The 21,120-nt window shown below is 42.9% G+C and overlaps 1 protein-coding gene across 4 annotated transcripts in view; it reads right to left on the bottom strand.

The window, feature by feature from the left end:
• The window catches only part of Cacna1d (calcium voltage-gated channel subunit alpha1 D), a 324,259-nt gene that overhangs the window by 77,859 nt on the left and 225,280 nt on the right, over nt 1-21,120 (bottom strand). For 3 of the 4 annotated variants that reach the window (XM_076837232.1, XM_076837374.1, XM_076837316.1), the window contains exons 10-14: nt 9,742-9,829; nt 8,377-8,403; nt 4,364-4,524; nt 3,167-3,392; nt 2,828-3,035 (exon numbers count right to left, since the gene is read on the bottom strand). In XM_076837232.1, coding sequence (XP_076693347.1) covers nt 2,828-3,035; nt 3,167-3,392; nt 4,364-4,524; nt 8,377-8,403; nt 9,742-9,829 — 710 coding nt within the window. Of the gene's footprint in view, nt 1-2,827; nt 3,036-3,166; nt 3,393-4,363; nt 4,525-8,376; nt 8,404-9,408; nt 9,469-9,741; nt 9,830-21,120 lie in introns of all 4 variants that reach the window. The other variant, XM_076837154.1, reaches the window with a different exon arrangement.

Genomic DNA, 21,120 nt, shown 5'->3' with positions numbered 1-21,120 from the left:
CTAGATATTGTAAAAATTCAAACTGTTGCAGATCAAAAATCAAACCACAAAAGTGGCAAATGATAAGATAAATTCACAGAAAAAGAACTATAAATGGTTCTTATGAAAAGATGGTCAAATTAACTCCTGATAAAGTTACAATGAGATACCATTTTCATCTGTTAGGTGACAATCAAAGCATGAATACCAACTGTGGTGAAAAGGAGCAGGCAATGGATAGTCTCCACATTGCTCTCTTTACAATTATAATGAGAGCACTTTGTCAAAGGTATCAAAGTTTAAAATAGTCACACCCTTTAAACTAGCAATCCTACTTTTGGGAATTTGTGCTACACATCTATTCTCACATGTGCCCCTTGTGTCCTGGTTGTTCAAGGCCACCCACTAGAGCCCTGTTTATATGAGCCAAGACTGAATACACTAAATATTCATCTGCAAGTGACTGTCTTCATAATTTATGGCAATCCACACCACAGAATTATGCTGAATTTAAAAAGAGGAGGTGACCTTTTATACACCAAGCAGGAAGGCTCTTGAGGACACTGTAAGTGATTTAAAAAATGCCAAACAGTCTGTAGAGTGAGTGACCATCTGTGTAGATTCACCCCTAGGTAGGCAGGTAGTTTGATTTGTGTCTTTGAGCAAATACATGTCTAAGAATTACAAGAAGCTGTTTAATGGTAGTTGCCTCCTAGAATAAGAAATTAGTGACCAGTGGGAGAACTGTCATGCTATTTTGGTTTATAACACTTGAATTTTGTATGCTTTAAAAAAAGGGGGGCAGGGGAAGACACGGGTTCCTCTGAAAGAAATTAGAGAAAAAAATGATTGACCAGTAGTCATTCTGACCAGCAAAATTTAAGAATAATTTTCTTTAAAAAAAAAACAGGGTCCATATGATAATTCCATACATTTTTTGTCTTTATTTTTTTTATTTTTTTAATTTGTTTTAAGCACAAGAAGTAAAATCAAGAATTAATAAATTGGATGGATTCAATTAAAAAGCTTTTTCTCAGCAAAGGAATTAATAAAGTGAGAAGAGAGCCTACAGAATGGTAGAAAATCTTTAGCACATGCACCTCCAATAAAGCATTAATCTCTAGGATATATAAAGAACTCAAAAAACTTAACACCCCCCAAAAAAACCCAAATAACCCAATCAATAAGTGGATAAAGGAACTGAATAGGCACTTCACAGAAGAAATACAATTGATCAACAAATATATGAAAAAGTGTTCAACATCTCTAGCAATTAGAGAAATGCAAATCAAAACTACTCTAAGATTTCATCTCACTCCTATCAGATGGCAATTATCAAGAATACAGGCAACAATAAATGTTGGTGAGGATGTAGGGAAAAGGTACACTCATACATTGTTGGTGGGACTTCAAATTGATGCAACCCCTATGGAAAGCAGTATGGAGATTCCTCAGAAAACTGGGAATGGAACCATCATTTGACCCAGCTATCCCACTCCTTGGTTTATACCCAAAGGACTTAAAATCAGCATGCTACAGTGATGCAGCCACATCAGTGTTTACAGAAGCTCAATTCACAAGAACTAGAATACGGAACCAACCCAGATGTCCCTCAATAGACGAATGTATAAAGAAAATGTGGTGTATATACTCAATGGAATATTACTCAGCTTTAAAGAAGAATGAAATTATGGCATTTGCCAAAGACGTTGGAGCTGGAGAATATCATGCTAAGTGAAATAAGCCAATCCCACAAAAGCCAAAGGCCAAATGATTTCTCCAATATGCAGATGCTAATTCACAATAAGGCGCGGAGCACTAGGAAAGAATAGCATTACCTTATTATGTAGAGGAATGTGATGGGAGGGAAGAGGAGGGGATGTCTGGTAGGAAAGATAGAATGAAACAGACATTATTACTGTATGTGTATATGTGACCAATATGATTCTGCAACATGTACACTCAGAAAAATGAGTAATTATATCCCATCTATGGGTGATATATTAAAGTGCATATATCTTAAATAACTGTGTGAGAAAGAATCTTACAGATCATTCCCTCTAGTCTCTGTGTTTCTTCAGAAAAGAGTAAGTGACTCATCCAAGGTCATCAAGCTAGGCACAGAAAGAGCCACCCTGGGACCTATCTGTTTCGTGCCCTTCCCCCAAACACCCGTGTATCTAGCAGGGCTTGGATGAAAAGCAACGAGGGTGCTTGGGAGTTCTAAACACATCTGTCAGGCTCTGTCCAAGGAAGGGGTTCAGCTCTGGGCACGTGGAGAGGGCTCAGACCCCACAGCTCACAGTCAGGAAGGGGGAGGGCATGTTGCTCCTTAAGAGGCAGAGCCATCTGTGCCCCTCTGAGATGATCACTGCCATCCAGCCCAGAGCCCATAGAAGCCCTGACAAGACAGCCATCCTCAGAGCCTGTGTCCTCACATCATAGTGGAAGGACAGAAGAGGGCAGAAGGCCACCACTACTCAACTACTACTCAAAGTATCCAGGCTTCCAAATTTATTTTTTCACATCAATCTATTATAACTAGAGTTCTAAACTTGGAAGTGATCAAAATCAGCACAAGAGGATTTTGGGTTTATTGTTTTGAAACATAGCTAGAGGTCTTAAAAAACAAGATTCAATAAGTCCCCTCAATCAACATCTGGAGGATGATGCAAACAAACAACTCATAGGGCATAAAATTTACCAGGTATCATGAGGACCAAGATTACTAATAAAAAATGGAATATTTTTATCTTCCTGAGCTGTAAGCCAACAAGAAGGCTGGGGTTTAGCTGTTGCTCACAGTGTGTTTTTCTGGGACAGGAGGAGGGCAAAAGGAAGGACTCACCTGAAATACTGTCAGAAGGGCTTGGGGAAAGTTGTCGAAGGTGCTTCGCTTGGTTTGCGTTTCATCAAAATTAAACTTGCCTCCAAACAGCTGCATCCCAAGCAAGGAAAAGATGATAATGAAGAGAAAGAGCAGAAGCAACAATGAAGCAATAGACTTCATGGAGTTTAACAAGGACGCCACCAAGTTGCTCAGAGAGGTCCAATGCCTACAAGTCAAGATGAGGGTATGAGCCCAGAGCTCTGCAGGACAGAGCAGAACATCCTCTGACCAGAGACTGGACTGATGGCCACCTCTTACTGAGAAAACACCTGTGGCAAGACACACACACTTCCTTACCTGGTCACTTTGAAGATTCTCAAGAGGCGCACACACCGGAACACAGAGATCCCCAGAGGGGACATGATTTCCAGTTCCACTAAGATGGTCTCAGTAATTCCACCACACACCACAAAGCAATCAAACCGGTTGAAGAGAGAGACAAAATATGCCTGGAGACCCAAGCTGTACATTTTTACCAGCATCTCACAGGTGAACAGAGCCAGGAGGACTTTGTTAGCGATATCTGGAAAGACAGAAGGCATGCATCCTCAAGACCTCATGTGAGAGAGGCTCCATCCAGCTCCTCTTCTCCTGGTACCTCCTTCCCATCGGTCCCCATAGGAAACACACCAATGCTTTCTCTTTTATTATACACGACAAAAATATGGCATTAATGATAGTCTGTTCTCTGCTGAGTTCTGGTAGTGGTACTGCTACTAACTAGATGTGCAAATATGGAATGGTTATTTGATTCTCTGGGCCTCAGTTTCACTGATTATAAAATGGGTAGAAGCAGCTTATCACACAATCTATAGAGCTCTCTTGCACTAAAATTCATGATTCTGCATGAATTTTTAAAATGTGGGTCTCAATAATGGATATTTTTTCCCTTTCCATGGCACCCAAACATGAAACCTGTCTAGTCTGGTTTATGTCACTGATATCAGAAGTGTTCGCCTACCAATGTCATTTTTAACAGCAGGAAATACTGCTAAGCAGGCTTAAGAGGTAGAGGAAACAGATGTAAGGGAGGATTTCTTAAGATCTCAAAACTGTCAAGCTCAGACTGGGCTGGCTTTGGGGATGACCTTCAACTCCCAAACCCCCATTTCTGGACGTTTGAAGGAGGAAAACCAAAAGCATTTGCCAAAAATAAAGCTTCCGATAGATAAAATTAAGCTTTCAATAAAATAAAAAAATAAAATTAAAATAAAGCTTTCAAAAGGGGCAGGGAGAAGGTCCTTCCAACTCCAAGATTCCTGGATCCTAGGTTGTCTCAGTGCTAGGACAAGGAGATGCTCAGCATGAATCAGCTCCAAGGTACTATGGGATTGCCTGCATTTGGACTGTTTTTCCAAAATAGCCCTTAGTAGATACAATACTTCATTATTAATACTAAACTGTTTAGTATTATTATTGATCAGATAATACTAACAGCCGTTAGCCACAAGAATCTCTAACTTGGAACAAAAAGAACACAGCTTCCGCTCATACCTTGAATCTGCGTCAACCAGTCTGGCTGATTGTAGTGCTCAGAGGAAATGGTTAATGTGTTGAGAAACACCAGGACAATAACCAGCCAATAAAACGTGACAGACTTCACGGCAGCTCTACATCTTCTGCGATTGAATCGGTTCCAGCGACGCCAGCGTCGGCTGAAAGATAAGCAAACATTACTCCCGAGATGACAGATATGGCATCTGCAAGTCCAATAAACCTCGTGGAGAAAGAATCTGGCTTTCGCTCTAGAGGTTCAGATTGGGTTGGGGGTTCAGGAAGGAAAAAAAAGTGAAAAAATGGTATAAAAATGAGCAGACCTCATAATATAAATATTGGTCTTAACATACAACTTTTAAAAGTATTATCTTGACTAGATTATGCTTGGTTTCCCTTTTGTGGTTATAAATAACTTCAGGATCTGTCATATGTAGTCATCAAATGAGTAAGAAAATCTAGATATTCATAGATCCACATGTAGATGCATCACCGCACCTGAACACATATGCAGTTCATAAACCCAGATGGTGTGTGGATCTATTGGTATGGGTGCAGATAGCCACTTACTACATACACTGCTCACAGCCTCTCAATCATCATACAGAATTTATCAAGCAACCAAGTTCTCCAAAATCATAGTTTTCTTTTTAGGGAAGCTTTAAATTCTTTCATAAATCTTTGGGGTTCCTCTGGAACCTGGTGGTTGTCAAAGCCAAGGAGGACACGAGTCTTAATACTGAGTCATCAGGTGCCCTTTCTAACTAGTGATGCTCAAAATAAACCTTTAGAAGAAGAGCCAATACTGAGCTGTGTTTTCATAAAAATAAAATGAGCTGAGCCAAACAGACAAAGTAGCATGCCCTCCACCCACCTTCAGTTCCCTGTTTATAATTAGGGAAAATATTCTCTCCCTTAACCTGTCTCTTTCCAGAAAATATTATCTGCCACAAGGGGGTAGTTGATGAAGTGAACCATGGACTACTGCTCAGTGACCTGAATTCCAGGGAAGAATCAGCTCAGTGACAAAGTCCCTACTCTGTGGGCCAAGTTGCCTCACTGACAGGGATGGGGACACTTCCTCTAGGGTCCTGACTAAAGAGGAATATTCACCTTCAAGAGGCAGCGCTGGCTGACTCAGCTGGATTACGACATTTAAAAAACGTGACCCAGGAAGTGAGCAAAGGAGGAATTGTGCCACCTCCTTACCAAGACCTGGGTCAAGCAAGGTGTTTCTGTTATTGCTCTCGATGTGCAGTTTCTAGTTAAAGAAACACAACAGCCCTCATAGAAAAAGTACCAAGGACACAACGACTCTACCCACGCACAGCTGGGGTTCTCCTGAGATATGTAATTCAGCACACGTAAGCAAGGTAGCCTGAAAAGACTCAGCCTTGATGGGTCCATCCTGTGCTATGGTGACAGGGCACAAGGATGTCCCACATCTAGGAGACCTGGAAACCTGTAACATCTACATCGTGCCCCTCACTGGGCTCTGAACACCTTGGTGGCCTTGTATGTCCTCTCAAACCAGAGTTCCTGAGCACTATGTGCCTGGTGCTGGGCAGATGAAAATGAAGAAGGCATTGTCCCTAGAAAGCACTCAGGGTTGAAGTAAATGACAATTACAAATCCATGCCAAGTGCTAGTCTCAGACAGAATACTGGTCAGGAGAAGGGAGATACAATTGTCTGTTGGAGAAGTCAGGAAAGAATCTTCTGAAAAGCAGAGATTTGGGCTGGATCTTTGGATGAATGAGAATAATGCCGAAAGCAGGTAGAAGGGCAATTCACCCAGAGGAGACTGCATTTAAGGGGTAGAAACAGTGGCACCTTTAAAAACTGAGAACAGGGGCTGGGGTTGTGAGAGACTCATACGTGTGAGGCACTGGGTTCAATCCTCAGCACCACATAAAAATAAATAAACAAAATAAAGATATTGTGTCCATCTACAACTAAAAAATATGTATATTAAAAAAAAAACCCTGAGAACATTCCAATGTTCTACAAATGGGGAATATGGGAGGTTTGTCACAAATTGAGGCAGAAGGTGAGCCAGGAGCCAAATGATGAAGGCCTTTCCATGCCCTATAATAACAGAGAACCATGAAAGAGCTTTTTCTTTTTTTCCCTTAAAGTCAGGTTTGAGATGTAATCTCCATATAGTAAGGTTTACTCTTTTTAGGTACACAGAGTAAAGAAGTGACAATCTTCATCCCCCAAAAAGTTCCTTCACAGCTTTGAGCAGTCAATTCCACCGACCTTACTCCTTGCCTGATGACTATGATCTGGTTTCTGTCACCAGCATTTTGTTTCATCCATAACATCATATAAAGAGTCAGCCTTTGTGTAGCCTTTTGAGACCAGCTTCTCTCACACAGGGAAAGAAAAATGCTTTAGAGATTCATCCACGTTGTTACGTGTATCATTTTTTTTCTTCTTGTTGCTAAGCAGTATTACACCATATGGACACACCTCCATTTGTCTACCCACTCACCATTTGATGGACATTTGGGTTACTTCCAGTTTAGAGTAATTATGAATAAAGCGGCTATAAACATTTATGTAAACTCTTTTGAGTAGGCATATATCATCATTTCTCTTATATAAATACCTTATAAGTAGAATTGTTAGGTCAGCAAAAAGAGAAACTACTAAATCACTAAATTTGAGGGGGTGGGGTGGGCATACTGGTAATTGAAACCAGCGTTTTGTACATGTTAGACAGCACTCTACCACTGAACTGCAACCCCAGGCTGTCATTAAAAAGAGAGAAAGAGCTGTCATTCAACATGACTACCAATATTATACAGAAATACTCATCAATCAGCATCCTTGTCAGAATGTGGTATTGTCAGACATTTAAATCTGACCCACTCTTACATACATGTAGTGGTATCTAATTGTGATTTTAATATTCCTTTTTTCCAATGATTGATGGACATTTCATCCACATCTCTTTTTGGTGACACGCCAATAAAACTTTCTGCCGTTTTTTATTGAGTTGTTTTCTTATTATGGACACTATTGCTTATTCTCTTTACATTAATCATTTATGTACAGATTTATCATACATGATTTGCATAGGTTTTGCAAACATTTTTATCCAAGTTTTCAGTTTGTCTTTATTTATTAAGAAAACAATAACGGTAGAAGTTTTGGGCCAGGCACAGTGGCATATGCCCGTAATCCAGCAACTCTGGAGGATCACAAGTTCTGGGCCAGCCTCAGTAACTTAGCTACACCCGGTCTTAAAAATGTTTTTAAAAGGCCTTGGAATGTACCTCAGTGGAAGAGTGCCTCTAAGTTCAATCCCCAGCTCCACATACACGCTCACAGAAGCAGAAGTTTTAATATTTATGAGGACCAATTTATCAAATTTTCCTGTTATAGATCCTACATTATTACATCTTAAGAAATCTTTGCCTAACCCAAAGTCATAAAGAATTTTCTCCTGCTTTCTTCTAGAATTTTTATAGTTTCAGGTTTGTATCTAATTCTATGTATACTGCACACAGCAGAAAGATGTTTTTAATTGAAAAATAACACTTATATGAAAAAGTACACAAATATCAGGCATATAATTCAATGATCGCTAACAACTGAACACGTATCCTGCATCCAGATCAAGAAACTGAATATCACTAGTATCTTACAAGACTTCTTGAATGCTCTTCTGTGGAAAGCTTTTGTGTATTGGAGGGGGGGTTGTCTAGTTGAAAAGTAACAAGAAACATCTCTTAGAGACATGAATGAAGTATTGATTGGGAGGCAAAAATCTGTCCATTATTGTGTCCCATTGGTTTGTAGCAGTTGTTCCTGCTATACCGCTCCCCAAGGCAGGTCTGTGATGTGTAATGGACTGACTGAAATTCGGTATCAATGTCAACACCCATGGAGTAAAATTCAAGTGTAGAGCAATTCCATGTAAAAGTCAGAATTTAAAACATAATAGTATAACATCAAAACCAATGCACAGGCCAATGGAGGGGGGAGCAGAATGAAGATACTGACCTGAGTTTGGATTTTGAGATGGCTTGGCTGAAAGAAAAGACAAAGGTGTTAAGATTCCCACTTGAAAGACGTGAACACATGCTCCCTTATTGGTTCAGCAGTGATAATGTAAAAAGCCATGCATGTAAGCCTGGATTTAGCACCCCTGGTAGCCACAGCAGGTCAACTGGGTTAAGAGTAGAGCAGAAATCGAGGTGCTACCAGTGCCAGGCAGGCAGGTTGAGCACCCTCAAAGACCCCAGACAAGAGAAGACTCTTAGCTGAATTCCCTGAGAAGACATGGCAACAGGCATTGACCTCAGGTGTCCTTCTCTTGCCATTCTAAGCTGAGGCTAGCAAGGCCTCTAAGGCCTGTAGCCCAGTCCCTCATCTCAACAACAGAATTCGTGGGAAAAGGAGACAAGGGGTCTGTTATTCACAACTGGGTGAACACCGGAGCAGCATGCCTTTTTGAGCCTCACTGTTCTCTTCTGTAAAATGGGAGAAGAAACAAACCCATTCCCTGCCTACTTCACAATGTCATAGGGAGGGCAGAGCAGAACAGAGGCCAAAAAAAAAAAAAAAATCACTTCATGAACCGTTGCATACACTGCCATAACATCATTTTCATGAAACTCTGCCAAGAACAAGACTAAGTTCTCTTATAGACAAGACCTAAAGGACACTAACAGGAAGCAAACAAGACAAAACAGCACAGGGTTCCCCAAAGCAAGTAGTTCTTGGCCCATTCCGCAATGCCAGACCCCACCCTTCCTGCTGCTGCAGCCCAAATCATCTAGAAGGAAGCCAGTGGGTGTTATGGGATGGCTTCCTCCATGGTTAGGAGAGGGTGGTGCAGGCTTCCCAAAACAGGTGCCACCAGCAGAGGAGAGCAGGCTTTCCTCATCTGGTCACTAGGCATGAGGTTGGGAAGGCCCCATGCATGAAGAAAAATTTTTAAAAGGTGGCACTTTCTAGTCAGCAACTGCCATTCAAGCTCTTCCTCCAAAGCACAGATGCCAAACCCAATGGGAAGGAGAATTCAGCCTTTACCCCCACCGCTGGCACCCAGAGGGCCCCGTCTTGGCCGTGCCTCTTCTTTTCCACCAGCACCTAATGAACACAGCAGGTGGCCGGGTTAACTGGCACAGTCCCCAGCTCCACCTCAGCAGGAACTGCTTCTTACTTAGGAAGAGGACTGTGGACTGCTGGGCACCCCAGTGGACCTGGCACAAGAGGAAGGGCGCTGAGGGGCCAGAGGGAGCCCACCGCCCTCCTGTACCTAAGGCCATGGCCCTGGGACTCCACTGCAATCTGGGGTGCTCCTCAATATTAGCTTCTTTAAGATCCATGAGGGCTAGGAGGGAGAGCAGCCTCCACACTCACCAGAGACTTCCACAGCAGCCCTGGGTCTCGCCTTCGCCACTTACGTTCTCGGTGTTCACGGATTCGGTCTCACTGGTGGGCATGCTGGCTGTGGGAAGAAGAAGAGGCTTAGACAGTGCACTGGGGATGCTGTGCTTCTGGGAGCAGGCCAAAGGCAAACCCTCAGGAACTGGAGAGGAGAGCAAGAAGGGCCCTTTTAGACTTGGCCAGCAAAGGCAGTGCTGAAGGCTGGGCCTGTCCACTGTAGAGCCTGTGCTTTCAAGAGTCTAAGAGGCCACTCTGTTAACCCACAGTCTTGCCAAGAAAGGAAACAGAGGCCAAAATGAGTTCTTCCCAGGCTGGGAGGGGCCTGACACCAGCTTACTCTCCTGATCTCCAGATCACACTGCAAAGCCATCCTGACATCTCGGTTATTGATACATCTCTCCTGGCCCAACAGGAGTACCATAGAACATTTGTGATTAAACCTAATACTTCATAAATAAATTATTCTCAACATGCTGAAGGCAAAGAGCTATTAAGGATGGAAAAGCGTGAAGGAACCACATACAAAATCTTCTTTAAAAGTTGAGAGCTCAGCCAGGTGCAATGGTGCATGCCTGTAATTTCATCTACTCGGGAGGCTGAGGCAAGTTCAACCTGGGCAACATAAGAAGAGCCTGTCTCAAATAACAAAGGGCTGGGGATGTAGCTCGGTAGTAAAGCATAGCTGGGTTCAACGGCAAATATTAAAAAAAAAAAAAAAAAAAAAGCTGTACTTCTTAATTGATCTGCTATCGAAGTTCTGCTAAACTTGTGAAGTCAGTATGCAGAAGGTGCTCTCCAAATAAGTTGGTACTAGAATACCAAGGAGAACCTGGAGCTAGATGAAGGGGAAGGAGAGGTGTTTTGCCAAACAGTGAGCAAAGCAGACTTTGATTTCAGTGTCCCTGAGGTCTCTAAGCCCCATAAGCCTATCTTTTCCACGGCAGGCTTCTACAAAGTGGCAGAAATGTGGAAATGCACCCACTATTGTCTGGAGGTCCAGGGATTCCCTTCCCCACTTCAGCCACCAGCTGGCACATGGGCATCTTTTCTCATTCACTTGATTCAACTCTACACACATCACAAGCACATGCTGGAGCCAAGGCAGTAAAGGAAGTGTGGGGACACAGAGAACTATACCCAGCTGGAGGAGAGGTAGGGAGGGGCAGCCTCCCAACAGATTTCCATTAACTGTGAAAAGAGCTCCCTTGGGGGGTCTCCACAACAAGTTCTGGAGTAAAGAATGACTAATGGCATATGAAAAGAGTTGCCAAAGATCAAAACATAGGAGAATTTCCCAAACACGTGTACTTTTTTTTCCCCCTAATGCAGAGTTCTGCATTGAAGTGACAGGTGGTTTTTTTTTTTTTTGTTTTCTTTTTGTAGTTATTTTTAGTTATACATGACAGTAGAATGTATTTTGACATTTATACATACATGGAGTGTAATTTCCCATTCTTGTGGTTGTACGTGGTGTGGAGTTACACTGGTCGTGTATTCATTTATAAACATAGGAAAGCTATGTCCTATTTATTCTACTATTTTTCCTATTCCCATTACCCTCCATTCCCTTTTGTCTAGTCCAGTGAATCCTCTCTCACAACATTCTGCCATTATGTGTTAGCATCCACATAGTACAGAGAACATATGGCCTTCAGTTTTTTGGAATTGACTTATTTCACTAAGCATGATAGTCTCCAATAACATCCATTTACTGGCAAATACCATAATTTCATTCTTCTTTATGGCTGAGTAACATTCCATTGTGTATAAATACCACATTTTCTTTATCCATTCATCTGTTGAAGAGCACCTAGGTTGGTTCCATAGCTTGACTGTTGTGAATTGAGCTGCTGTAAACATTGATGTGGCTCCTTCACTACAGTATGCTGATTTTAAGTCCTTTGAGTATATGCTGAGGAGTAGGATAACTGGCTCAAATGGTGATTCTATTCTAAGTTTTCTGAGGTATTTCCTTAGAAAACTGCTTTTTTTCTAAGTGTGGTTGCACCAATTTGCAGTCCCGCCAGCAATGCATGAGTGTACCCTTTCTCCCACATCCTCACTAATAGAAAAACCAGAGATAATAGGAACATACCTCAACATTGTAAAATCTATCTATGCTAAACCCACAGACAACATCATTCTAAATGGAAAAAAATTGAAAGCATCCCCTCAAAAAACTGGAACTAGACAGGGATGCCTTCTTTCACCACTTCTTTCCAACATAGTTCTTGAAACTCTAGCCAGAGCAATTAGACAGAAGAAAGAAATTAAATGGATATAAATAGGAAAAGTTTTTTTTTTTTTTTAATAGACCTTACATTGTCAATAGGAAAGCCTTCCCCCTTTGGGCAGGTGACTTAATAAGGATGCCTGAAACTTCATCCGCAAAAACTGGGAGTGAGGGGAAGAAACAGGGTCAACTACTCTGCCCATGAGGCTGCATAGTGCTGACTCGGTTCTGGCAAGAAATGTTAAAAAATGAAATACAAGGATGAAGTGGGATCTGATTCAAAGACCCAGAGGTCTGAGCAGCAGTCTTCTGAGGGTCCCAAAGGAGATCCCTGGTCTCTTTCCTTTTGTGAGCACCCAAGATACTGAACTTGCCTCTGTGGAAACCTTAATGGCCCTGTCCAGGCACTTTTAGGCACAGGATTCAGAAATGAAAGCCAAATGAACAGAATTATAGACTTGTATTATACTGCTGGTACTCTCCTTCCTTAAGTTGAAAGAAACTAACTACAAACCTTTGATTCACTCTTTCACTACTCCATGGGGAGGAGGAGGAAAAAAAAGAAACCGAAAGGAGAAAATTGAAGAATCTCACCATCCAATCATAGAAAACTCTTGAACAAAACTTCATTACTACAAACACCACACACACAGCTCCCAGACTTCCCTACCCAGGACTGTTTCATGCTCCGACTTCTACAGAAGAGGATCAGAGTACTGTAAAGTAAGTGAAGCTGGCTGGCAGTTGTCCTTTTCTCTGACAATGTTGCTCTGTCTCTGAAGAAAATCCCAGCAGGAGACCCTTTTCATATCCAACCAGGAGTCAGCTCTTTGTGAAAAGTGGTTATTTCAATGACTGAGGGGACCCAGAGGTTGAGGGCAGCACAATATGCTGGCAGGGAATGACAGGCTCTGGGTCTGCCTGCCTCCCTGGTGGCATCCTGCCTCTCTTCAGGCTTCAGTTTCCCGTCTATAAAGTATGATGCTATCTCCATACTCTTAAGGATTATTTCCATCTCTGTTCGGTATCTCCTGGTTCTGATATCAATCATACTGGAACATGACTCGTTATTTCCCAGAGGGTAAATATCTAAGCAGACTAAATCCTCGGGCGTTTTTCACCCTCTGGAGCTGTGGCTCACATTGATATGGCCATCATTGTGTTTGATCCCTAAGCTTCATTTTTCAAACGATCTAATTGAAACAGATAAATTTTTTCCACCTTTGGGACGCGGGATGGAGGTTCATTTTGCATTTCTGGCTATATGCCAATTACTAGCCTATGAAACTTTCTATCTGGTCTCCAGACTGAGTGAAGAGAATAAGTAACCCCTGACTCCCCAAACACAACACAGTGAGGCTGTGAGTTGTCCAGGCTGCACTCAGGGTGAGGAGAGTCCTCCCACTCTTCAAGCAGATTCTGTCCTCGGGTACAGAGAGAAAGGGGCCTGACAGCAGGCGCATGAATTGGCCATATCTAAGTTTAACCCCACGTTTGTGGGCTTGATTTCTGAGCCTCCATTTCCTCATTTATAAATCAGAGAGCACCTATCTCATGGACTGTAGGCATAACTGAATGGGGGAGGCATGAAGAGAACCAGGTCCCCAGCACTGAGTAATCACAAGTATTCACTCCGTTGATCATCTCGGAAAAGCTCTCCTGGAGCTCCCTGCAAGCAAAGTGACCACTCTGACCACGGCCATCACTGCACAGAAGCATCTAATACAAACATTTTTCCATCTGAATCAGCTTTGGCCACCACTCTTGGTTTACATATTTTGTCTTAAAATGAGTCATTGTCTAACTCAGCCTGTTGTAGGAACAGCAACTTCTCCTGTTATAATTATTTCACACCTACAGAGCCAGGGGCATGTAATAAATAAATCTATGCCAGAATGTTGTTGTCAGAGTTAGAGGAGGAGTGGAAGGGGAAAGAGGAGCCATGGGTAGTGCTACCTCATTTGGTTCTGGAACCAGAGCTTTGATCTGGTGCCTCAATTTGGACGGAGAAAACCAAGCTTGGACTGGGGCCCTGGCAGTCTTATGATTGGCTCCAGCCTCTGGATTCCTAACACAGGATAGACAGGGAAGTTCCATTTGTGAAGTATTGAATAAATCAGGCCCAGTGGTAAACCAAAGACCTTGTTTGTACATTAAAACACTTTACCCTTCACTTGTACTGGGCATTCGTTTTTTAACATTAATAAACTAACATGAGTTTTGCTTCATTTCACCTCAACAGGATTTCATTTGCATATTTAAAAATAGGGAGGAAAGAATCACAGACTGTTTGTGCTGCAAGGGGCTTCTGAGAGCACAGGAGATGAGCTCTGTGGTTTCAGACTACGGAATTGACCAAATTGCCTCAGGACACATAGCTAGCTTAGTTCTGAGAGAGACTTCCTGACCTGATTTCTATCCAAGAGAACATCCCAGAGACTAGGGGCATACAAATAGCAAGCTATACTGGTGATTATTAGGAGTTTATGCAAATCAAAACATAGAATTATAAAAATACATATAAATAAACCCACAGGCAAATTCCTGAAACAGATGCTCTTGTACTAGTTGCAAAAGCATTATGACTGTCCCATGGAGATGATTATTATGCCCTCTCCAGCAGAGATTCTGTGTTAATTTCTGGTGAGTGGTTAGGCCTCATTAGGGTATAGAAAGACCCCCTCAAGCCCCCCTCCTATTCCCAGTCACCAAAAATGGTCAGGCTCTCCAAGAGAAGTACACCAGGGCCATATGAGTCGGGGGAAGCTGCAAGTCCTCCGGGGAACTTGAGAGCAGTGTTGGGGAAGTTTTTTTCTTTCTATAAACTAAAAAACTCTTTTCAGTGACTCTGGGTGAACCAAGCATTAGGACAAGCCTGACATCTGTAATGGGGTGCTGGCTTGCACTGCTATTTGCTTGCTGAAAGTCTGGGGAAGACTGTGCTCTGTAATCTGTTCTAAGCCTTGGGATCCTGGACAGAGTTCCAGGGTACACCTGAGGCTTATAGTGTGGGCACACTGAGGAGGATCCTAGGGGCTGCTGTGGGTGAGGAGCTGGTGCCAGACAGCAGCCAGCACATCCTGAACTGTAGGCATGTTCTCAAGGTCTATGTGGCATGAGCAGCTGGGGCCAGGTTCCACTTGAAGTACTCTGTAGCTGTGGGTTACATGTGTCTCTAAGATCATATGCTGGGCCTGGATGTCATTGTGTGCACTGTCACAGAGAAATACATTCTCAGGCTAGCATAACAACATTTTCACCAGTGTACAGAGATTTCTCCACCTCTCAACCAAATCTTCCTGGCTTGTGAATTCAGAAAGCAAATCATCGCGCGCGCGCACGCGCGCACACACACACACACACACACACACACACACAGAGAGAGAGAGAGAGAGAGAGAGAGAGAGAGAGAGAGAGAGAGACTGACTGACTGACTGAGACTGTTTGGATCCAAGCATGCAGCCTCAAAACGATGTTCACCATTAACAGGAATATCAAATTTTCAGACCAACTTCCTTCTATGATGCTGGCTAATGAGGTCAAAGACTCTAGAAGAAATATCAAGAAAGTTTGGAGTGTGTTGTCAGGTAACAGAGGGAAAGTGCCTTTTCACCTGTGCTTAGTTACCTATCTGTAGAATGAGCTGCAAGACAATATCAGCTCTAAGATCTGTCTACCTCTGTAGTTCCCTGGAGTGTGTTAGAGAAAAGGATTTGCACCTCCCCCCGACTCATATAGTCCTGGTGTACTTCTCTTGGAGGGTCTGACTCTTGCTGGTGACTGGGAATAGGAGGGGGGATTGAGGAGGTCTTTCTATACCCTAATGAGGTCTAATCACTCACCAGAAATTAACACAGAATCTCTGCTATAAAATTACTTGAAAGCAGAAGTACCCATGAGTTGTCTGGTGTTGCTACCAGCAACTGGGGGTTTCTCTTGTATACCCTCAGCTCTGCAAAACAACAAGGCACAAAGAGACAAGAAGTACTGTGAAGCCACTGCCCACTACCCTCAGAAGGGGAGCAGAAGTCCTGCAACCTGCCCAGGAAAAACGGACTCCAAGTCCCCTCCAGCCAAATGCCTCAGGGAATGGAGCAAAGCACCGAAAGGAGCAGCTCCCAGAGGACTCCGCCCTGCCCATGAGGCCCTGGAGCCTCTAGTCCTGGCAGCCCAGTGGGAAGGCTTGTCACATGACAAACTGAGCCCAGGGCTTCCTAGCCTCCTTTTGGAACCTGCCACAGCAGAAACCTCAGTCACCGATGTCCTGAGCTTCTGAGCCCCACTCATCTGTTCTCCCCCCCAAGACAGGCTGTCTTGCACACTAAGGGATTTCTTTTAGCATTTCCTCCTAAAGCCTAACTTTCCCTTCAGAGAAAGGGTGAGGCTGGATAACTGAGTGGTGGCAAGTTTGGGTTGTCTTCTCAGGAGGCTGGCAAGTTTGGGTTGTCTTCTCAGGAGGCAGAATTTGAGGCCAAGATCTTACGTTTTCATCTTATTTTCATGACAAGCATGAATGGTACCATAATGTAACATGGACTCAGATATCCCCTGAAGGCTTTTTCAGAGGCTGGTGGTGACACACAGTTGACGTAGAGTAACAGACTCTCATTGTTAAAAGCAGTCAGACTCTTGGATAAAGTGGGTCAAGGCCAGACCAAGGTTTCCATGTCTAAATCAAGAATTATATCTAGACAAAAATTCTTTTTGCATGACAGTGACCAGGGCAGCACAACAGCCATTCGAGGGTTCCTGCTCCATTGTTACCAGCAGGATCAGGGTCCAATCAGTAGAAGTCTGTCCCCATCCAAAATACAGTTAGTTTCCTGAAAATATTAGTCTGCTTCCTCTCCCTGAAGATCTCAGGAAACTAATAGAGATGCTACAAGAATCCTTAAAAAGTCACAAGATCTAATTTAAGCCTTCCCTCGGGAGGGTGAGCCCAAGGACTGGTTTCTTCTCTTCTGGGAACAGGAACCGCTCATCTCATTTTTTTGGTAACCAACCCAGGCAAATATTCTAAGTTAGTCTTTAAAGACATTTTCCTTAAGTCCAAGACAGTATCTCCTGCTTAGTTAAAGCCAATCTTCCTTACAGAGCCCCTCAGGAACTACAGCAAGCCTGTCTCCTGTACAGATGCCCCATGAAAACACTACAGCAGAGATAGCCAGTCCCATGGCCACCCTTAACTCACTGTTCTGCCCCAATCCAAGTTCCTCCTCCTCTTCTCCTCCTCCTCCTCCTCTCAGGGCCAAAATGCCTTGAATTCCTTCTGACAATTCCTTCATCCCCTTCCTCTTTCTCGCCTTCTGAAGAGACTAGGACTCTAACATAGCCCTTATGACACAATCCATGGGTTATTCCAGTCCACTTCCCTTAATCTCTGAGCTCAGCAGTTCCACAGGTGGCAGAGACTAATACACACACACATACACACAAACACACAAAAACAAACAAACAAAAAAACAGTGTAACGTGTCCTTCTGTTCCCCAAGCAGCTGGCTTTGTGCCCCTGCAGTCTGAATCTTCTCAAGCATTCTTCTTTCCAACCAGGGTCCCAGGTGGAAGCACTTGATTGCAATTGCCAGTTGCCCAGATAAAGCTTTGCACTGCTGTCCAACCATAGTGGTGACCTGGGCAGAGCAGGGCAGGGGACCAGCTGCTGGCATAAATGCCTGCATAGTGATGGTCCTGACTGTTCAGCCCAGGGTTTCTGATGAGGGGTATGGTCAACATTGTTTTAGGACGTTGCCTGAAATGTAGTTGTTTTGCACACAAACCTATTCTCACTTGCAAAGACAAGTACCCAAAAATCTTTGCATCTATTTTTAACTTCACTCTTGAAGCTGCCACCACTATTTTAGCATGGTCCTGGGTAAAACAGTCAGAGATTAGAAGACCAAGAAGCCACTTGAAATATGCAGCCTGGAAAAACAAAATCAATCAAATAATATTATTGGAATTTCTAAACAGTTTAAACTTTAAGACATTATTTGTGGAAAAGTGTTTGAAAAATCTGTCTTCCAGTCTAAGAATATTTATGAGAAATCAAATTTTCTGAGTTCATTCAGCTACTTCTTTATAAGATATAGTTCAAATAGAAAGAAAACTTCAATGCCATCTTGGTCAGGACACACATTTTAAGGAAAGACAAGAAGAAAATGAAATGACCAAGTTTCAAAGAAATCAAGCAATTACAATATAGGCATCTGCCAAACACACCGCAAGGCACATGCAGTTCACACAATGCCTATGTGCAGGGAAAAGGTACCAGAGATGTTGGACAGCTCAATCTCAGTAATTTACCGTGATCTTTAGCCCTGCGTTGGTGAAAGCAGCAAAACTTCCTTTTCTTCTTATCCTCTTTTAGCAAGTCGGCCACTGTGACCCCTTCAGGTTGAACACAGGCAATTTCATTACCATACAGCAGAGGGCAGCAAGAGCAATGCAAACAAGGGGCATGCAGCCAGTCCCATGCCAGCCCAGAGGCAGCCTCACAAGAGACACTGGCCTCTGATGCGCACCTGACACCCCCCTCCTCCTACACAGAAATCTATAGTTCAGGACCTGAAGGGACAGGGGCAGTGTATCTGCTATAGTTACTATACAAACACTTGTCTTTAAGAACCTATTCTAAATACACACACAAAAAAACCCCACTTTAGACAAAGGCTTTTCATGTTTGGCCTCCTACCTAAGAAGACCATTAGGGAAGGGGCACTTCAAGGGAAGGTTGGTAACCTGAGTACTGGGCAGCAGTAGAATTCCAACTAAGCCTTGCTATGGGGAATGGGACAGATGGAAATGAAAAAGGTGGGTGCTAGATTCTGACAGCCTAGGTCTAATCCCAGACCTCCCACCTACTGCCTGCTAATTTTGCTAATCCTTAGTTTCCTCACCTGTAAAATATTAATAGCAGTTTGACATCTTATACTTCATGAGGTTGTTTTTAAAAGCAAATGGTAGATAAGGTAACATGAGCAAAATGTTTGACTTTCGCAAGCTGTGGCCAACTCTATAATTATCATTACTCCTACAACTCTCCTGTGGCCACTAGATCCCAAGAAAAATGATTCTGAGATCTCTAAACTTTTCCAATTGTTTCTTCCATGAGCACACCAAATTGTCCAATCTTTAAAGTAGAGGCCATGTGCTCCAGGGAAGGAAACTATAGAGATAATTCTGGACACCAGGAGCCAGTAAGGGTGAAGGGAGACAGGCATACACTATTGGTAGGCAGAGCACACTTCTTTTTCTTTTTTTTTGAATTTTTTTAATATTTATTTTTCAGTTTCCGGCGGACACAACATCTTTGTTTATATGTGGTGCTGAGGATCGAACTCGGCTTGAGCCATATCCCCAGCCCCAGAGCACACTTCTAAAATGGGCATCCTCACTAAAAAAAAAAAAAAAAAAAAACCCTTTCTCCTAACCCACATCCCACAAGAACATAGGTATGAGTGTATATGCATAGGAGCATGTGCACAAGGGAGTTAATAGTAATTAGCACGTAGACTGTGCCTGAATTTGGGTTCAAACCCCAGCTCAGCCACTTGACAGCTATGTGTCCTTATAGAGCTACTTAACTTCTTGGTGCTTTAGTTTCCTCATCTGTAAAGTTCCTATCTCAGAGTTGGGTGAGAAATAAGAATCCTGCACCCGTGACCCTTCAAACAGTATCTGACACATAGGAAGCACCTGATAAATGATAGTTATTATTCCACGCCCTTTCCTGCAACAAATAACAGTGCTCATATGTGTGACAAATGTTATGCTTCATGCCAGCCACACAATGGAGAGCTGAGACACACCTTACACCTGCCCCCATGGAGTTCAGGGTCTTGTGACTGAGAGACATTAATCAGACCATCACACAAATAAACTCCAAATGGCAACTCTGATCACTGCATAAAGTAGAAGTCACATGCTGTTGAATACATAGTCCTTATAATGTTCAACTCTTATAATGGCAATTAATTGGAAATTAGCCAAAATCTTGCTTTACAAACATGGAAAGATGTCTATGGAACACAATTCAGGGAAAAAGACTTGTGCTTGGCATCTTGTGGCCAAAACTGTCAGCATAGAGTCTATGCCAATTCCTACCTTCTTATGTGCAGAAAGTCATGTGTGAAAGAAGAGGCTCCCGACTGCTAAGCCTGGCTCCCTCCAAGGAGAAGGAGGAAAGAATTTTATTACTTAATATGCATTGCTATTATATGAGTTCTTTTCAGGGGAAAAATATTACTTTAGTAATTAAAACGTTAAAAATAAACAAAAGCAACCTTGACTCCACGGGGACTCCACACACCTGGCTGGAGAGCAGCTCCTCCACCTCTCCAGGTGGGACCATGATCCCTAAGCTCACCTCCCACCAGCTCCCACAAGGCTTAAGGCAATGGAAGAAGAGGAGGTGCCTTTATAAATCATTACTACTTTATACCACCTCAGTGGAGATGGTGTGCCAGGGCAGAAGGCCATGCCCAACACCAGCTAGTGGAAACAGTGTCTGGCTGCCGGATCCTCCTCAGTCAGCCTTCCAAGTCCCACTGTTGGCTTCCTCACCAGTGAGGGCAGGTGACAAACTTGGATATATGTTTATCACATGTCTCTCTGCCACTGTTTGTGTTCAGTATTTTCAATTCTGGACTTGAGTCCTTAGATCGTTTGTGACAAAAGCAGTTTTATGAATCAAAAATTTTAAACACAATCTTTTAAAAAAGGACTAGGAAACTGCTATTCCTTGCGCTTGCAAAGAGCTTGCCATCCCTAGGTCTCATACCCACAAATGAAGAACACACTGTAGGAAAAGGTATCTGGGTACCAACAGGCAAAAGGCAGGCAACTAGGGCCACTTTGTGTACCAAGTCCTGGGACTGGCAGATGCCAGTGGGCAGCAGCAGGGGACACACTCAGATCCTCTAGGACCATACAGAAAGCAGCAGATGAACAGGCACACCTTGTGGGCAGTGAGAGTTTCAGGTATCCCATCCTTTCTTTGGACATCAAGTATTGTTAATGTTCTTACAATATGTTGTTGGGGGAGGTGTTGCGGGGGGGTGTCAGAATTTTAGAATGAGCTCTTTAAAATGATTTCGTTATTTTAATGCTATTTTTTTAAA

This window comes from Callospermophilus lateralis, chromosome 1, assembly GCF_048772815.1.
Source record: "Callospermophilus lateralis isolate mCalLat2 chromosome 1, mCalLat2.hap1, whole genome shotgun sequence".
Taxonomy (NCBI): Eukaryota; Metazoa; Chordata; class Mammalia; order Rodentia; family Sciuridae; genus Callospermophilus; species Callospermophilus lateralis.
Note: the sequence above shows the minus strand (reverse complement) of the source record. Positions and strands in the feature narration are given on the sequence as shown.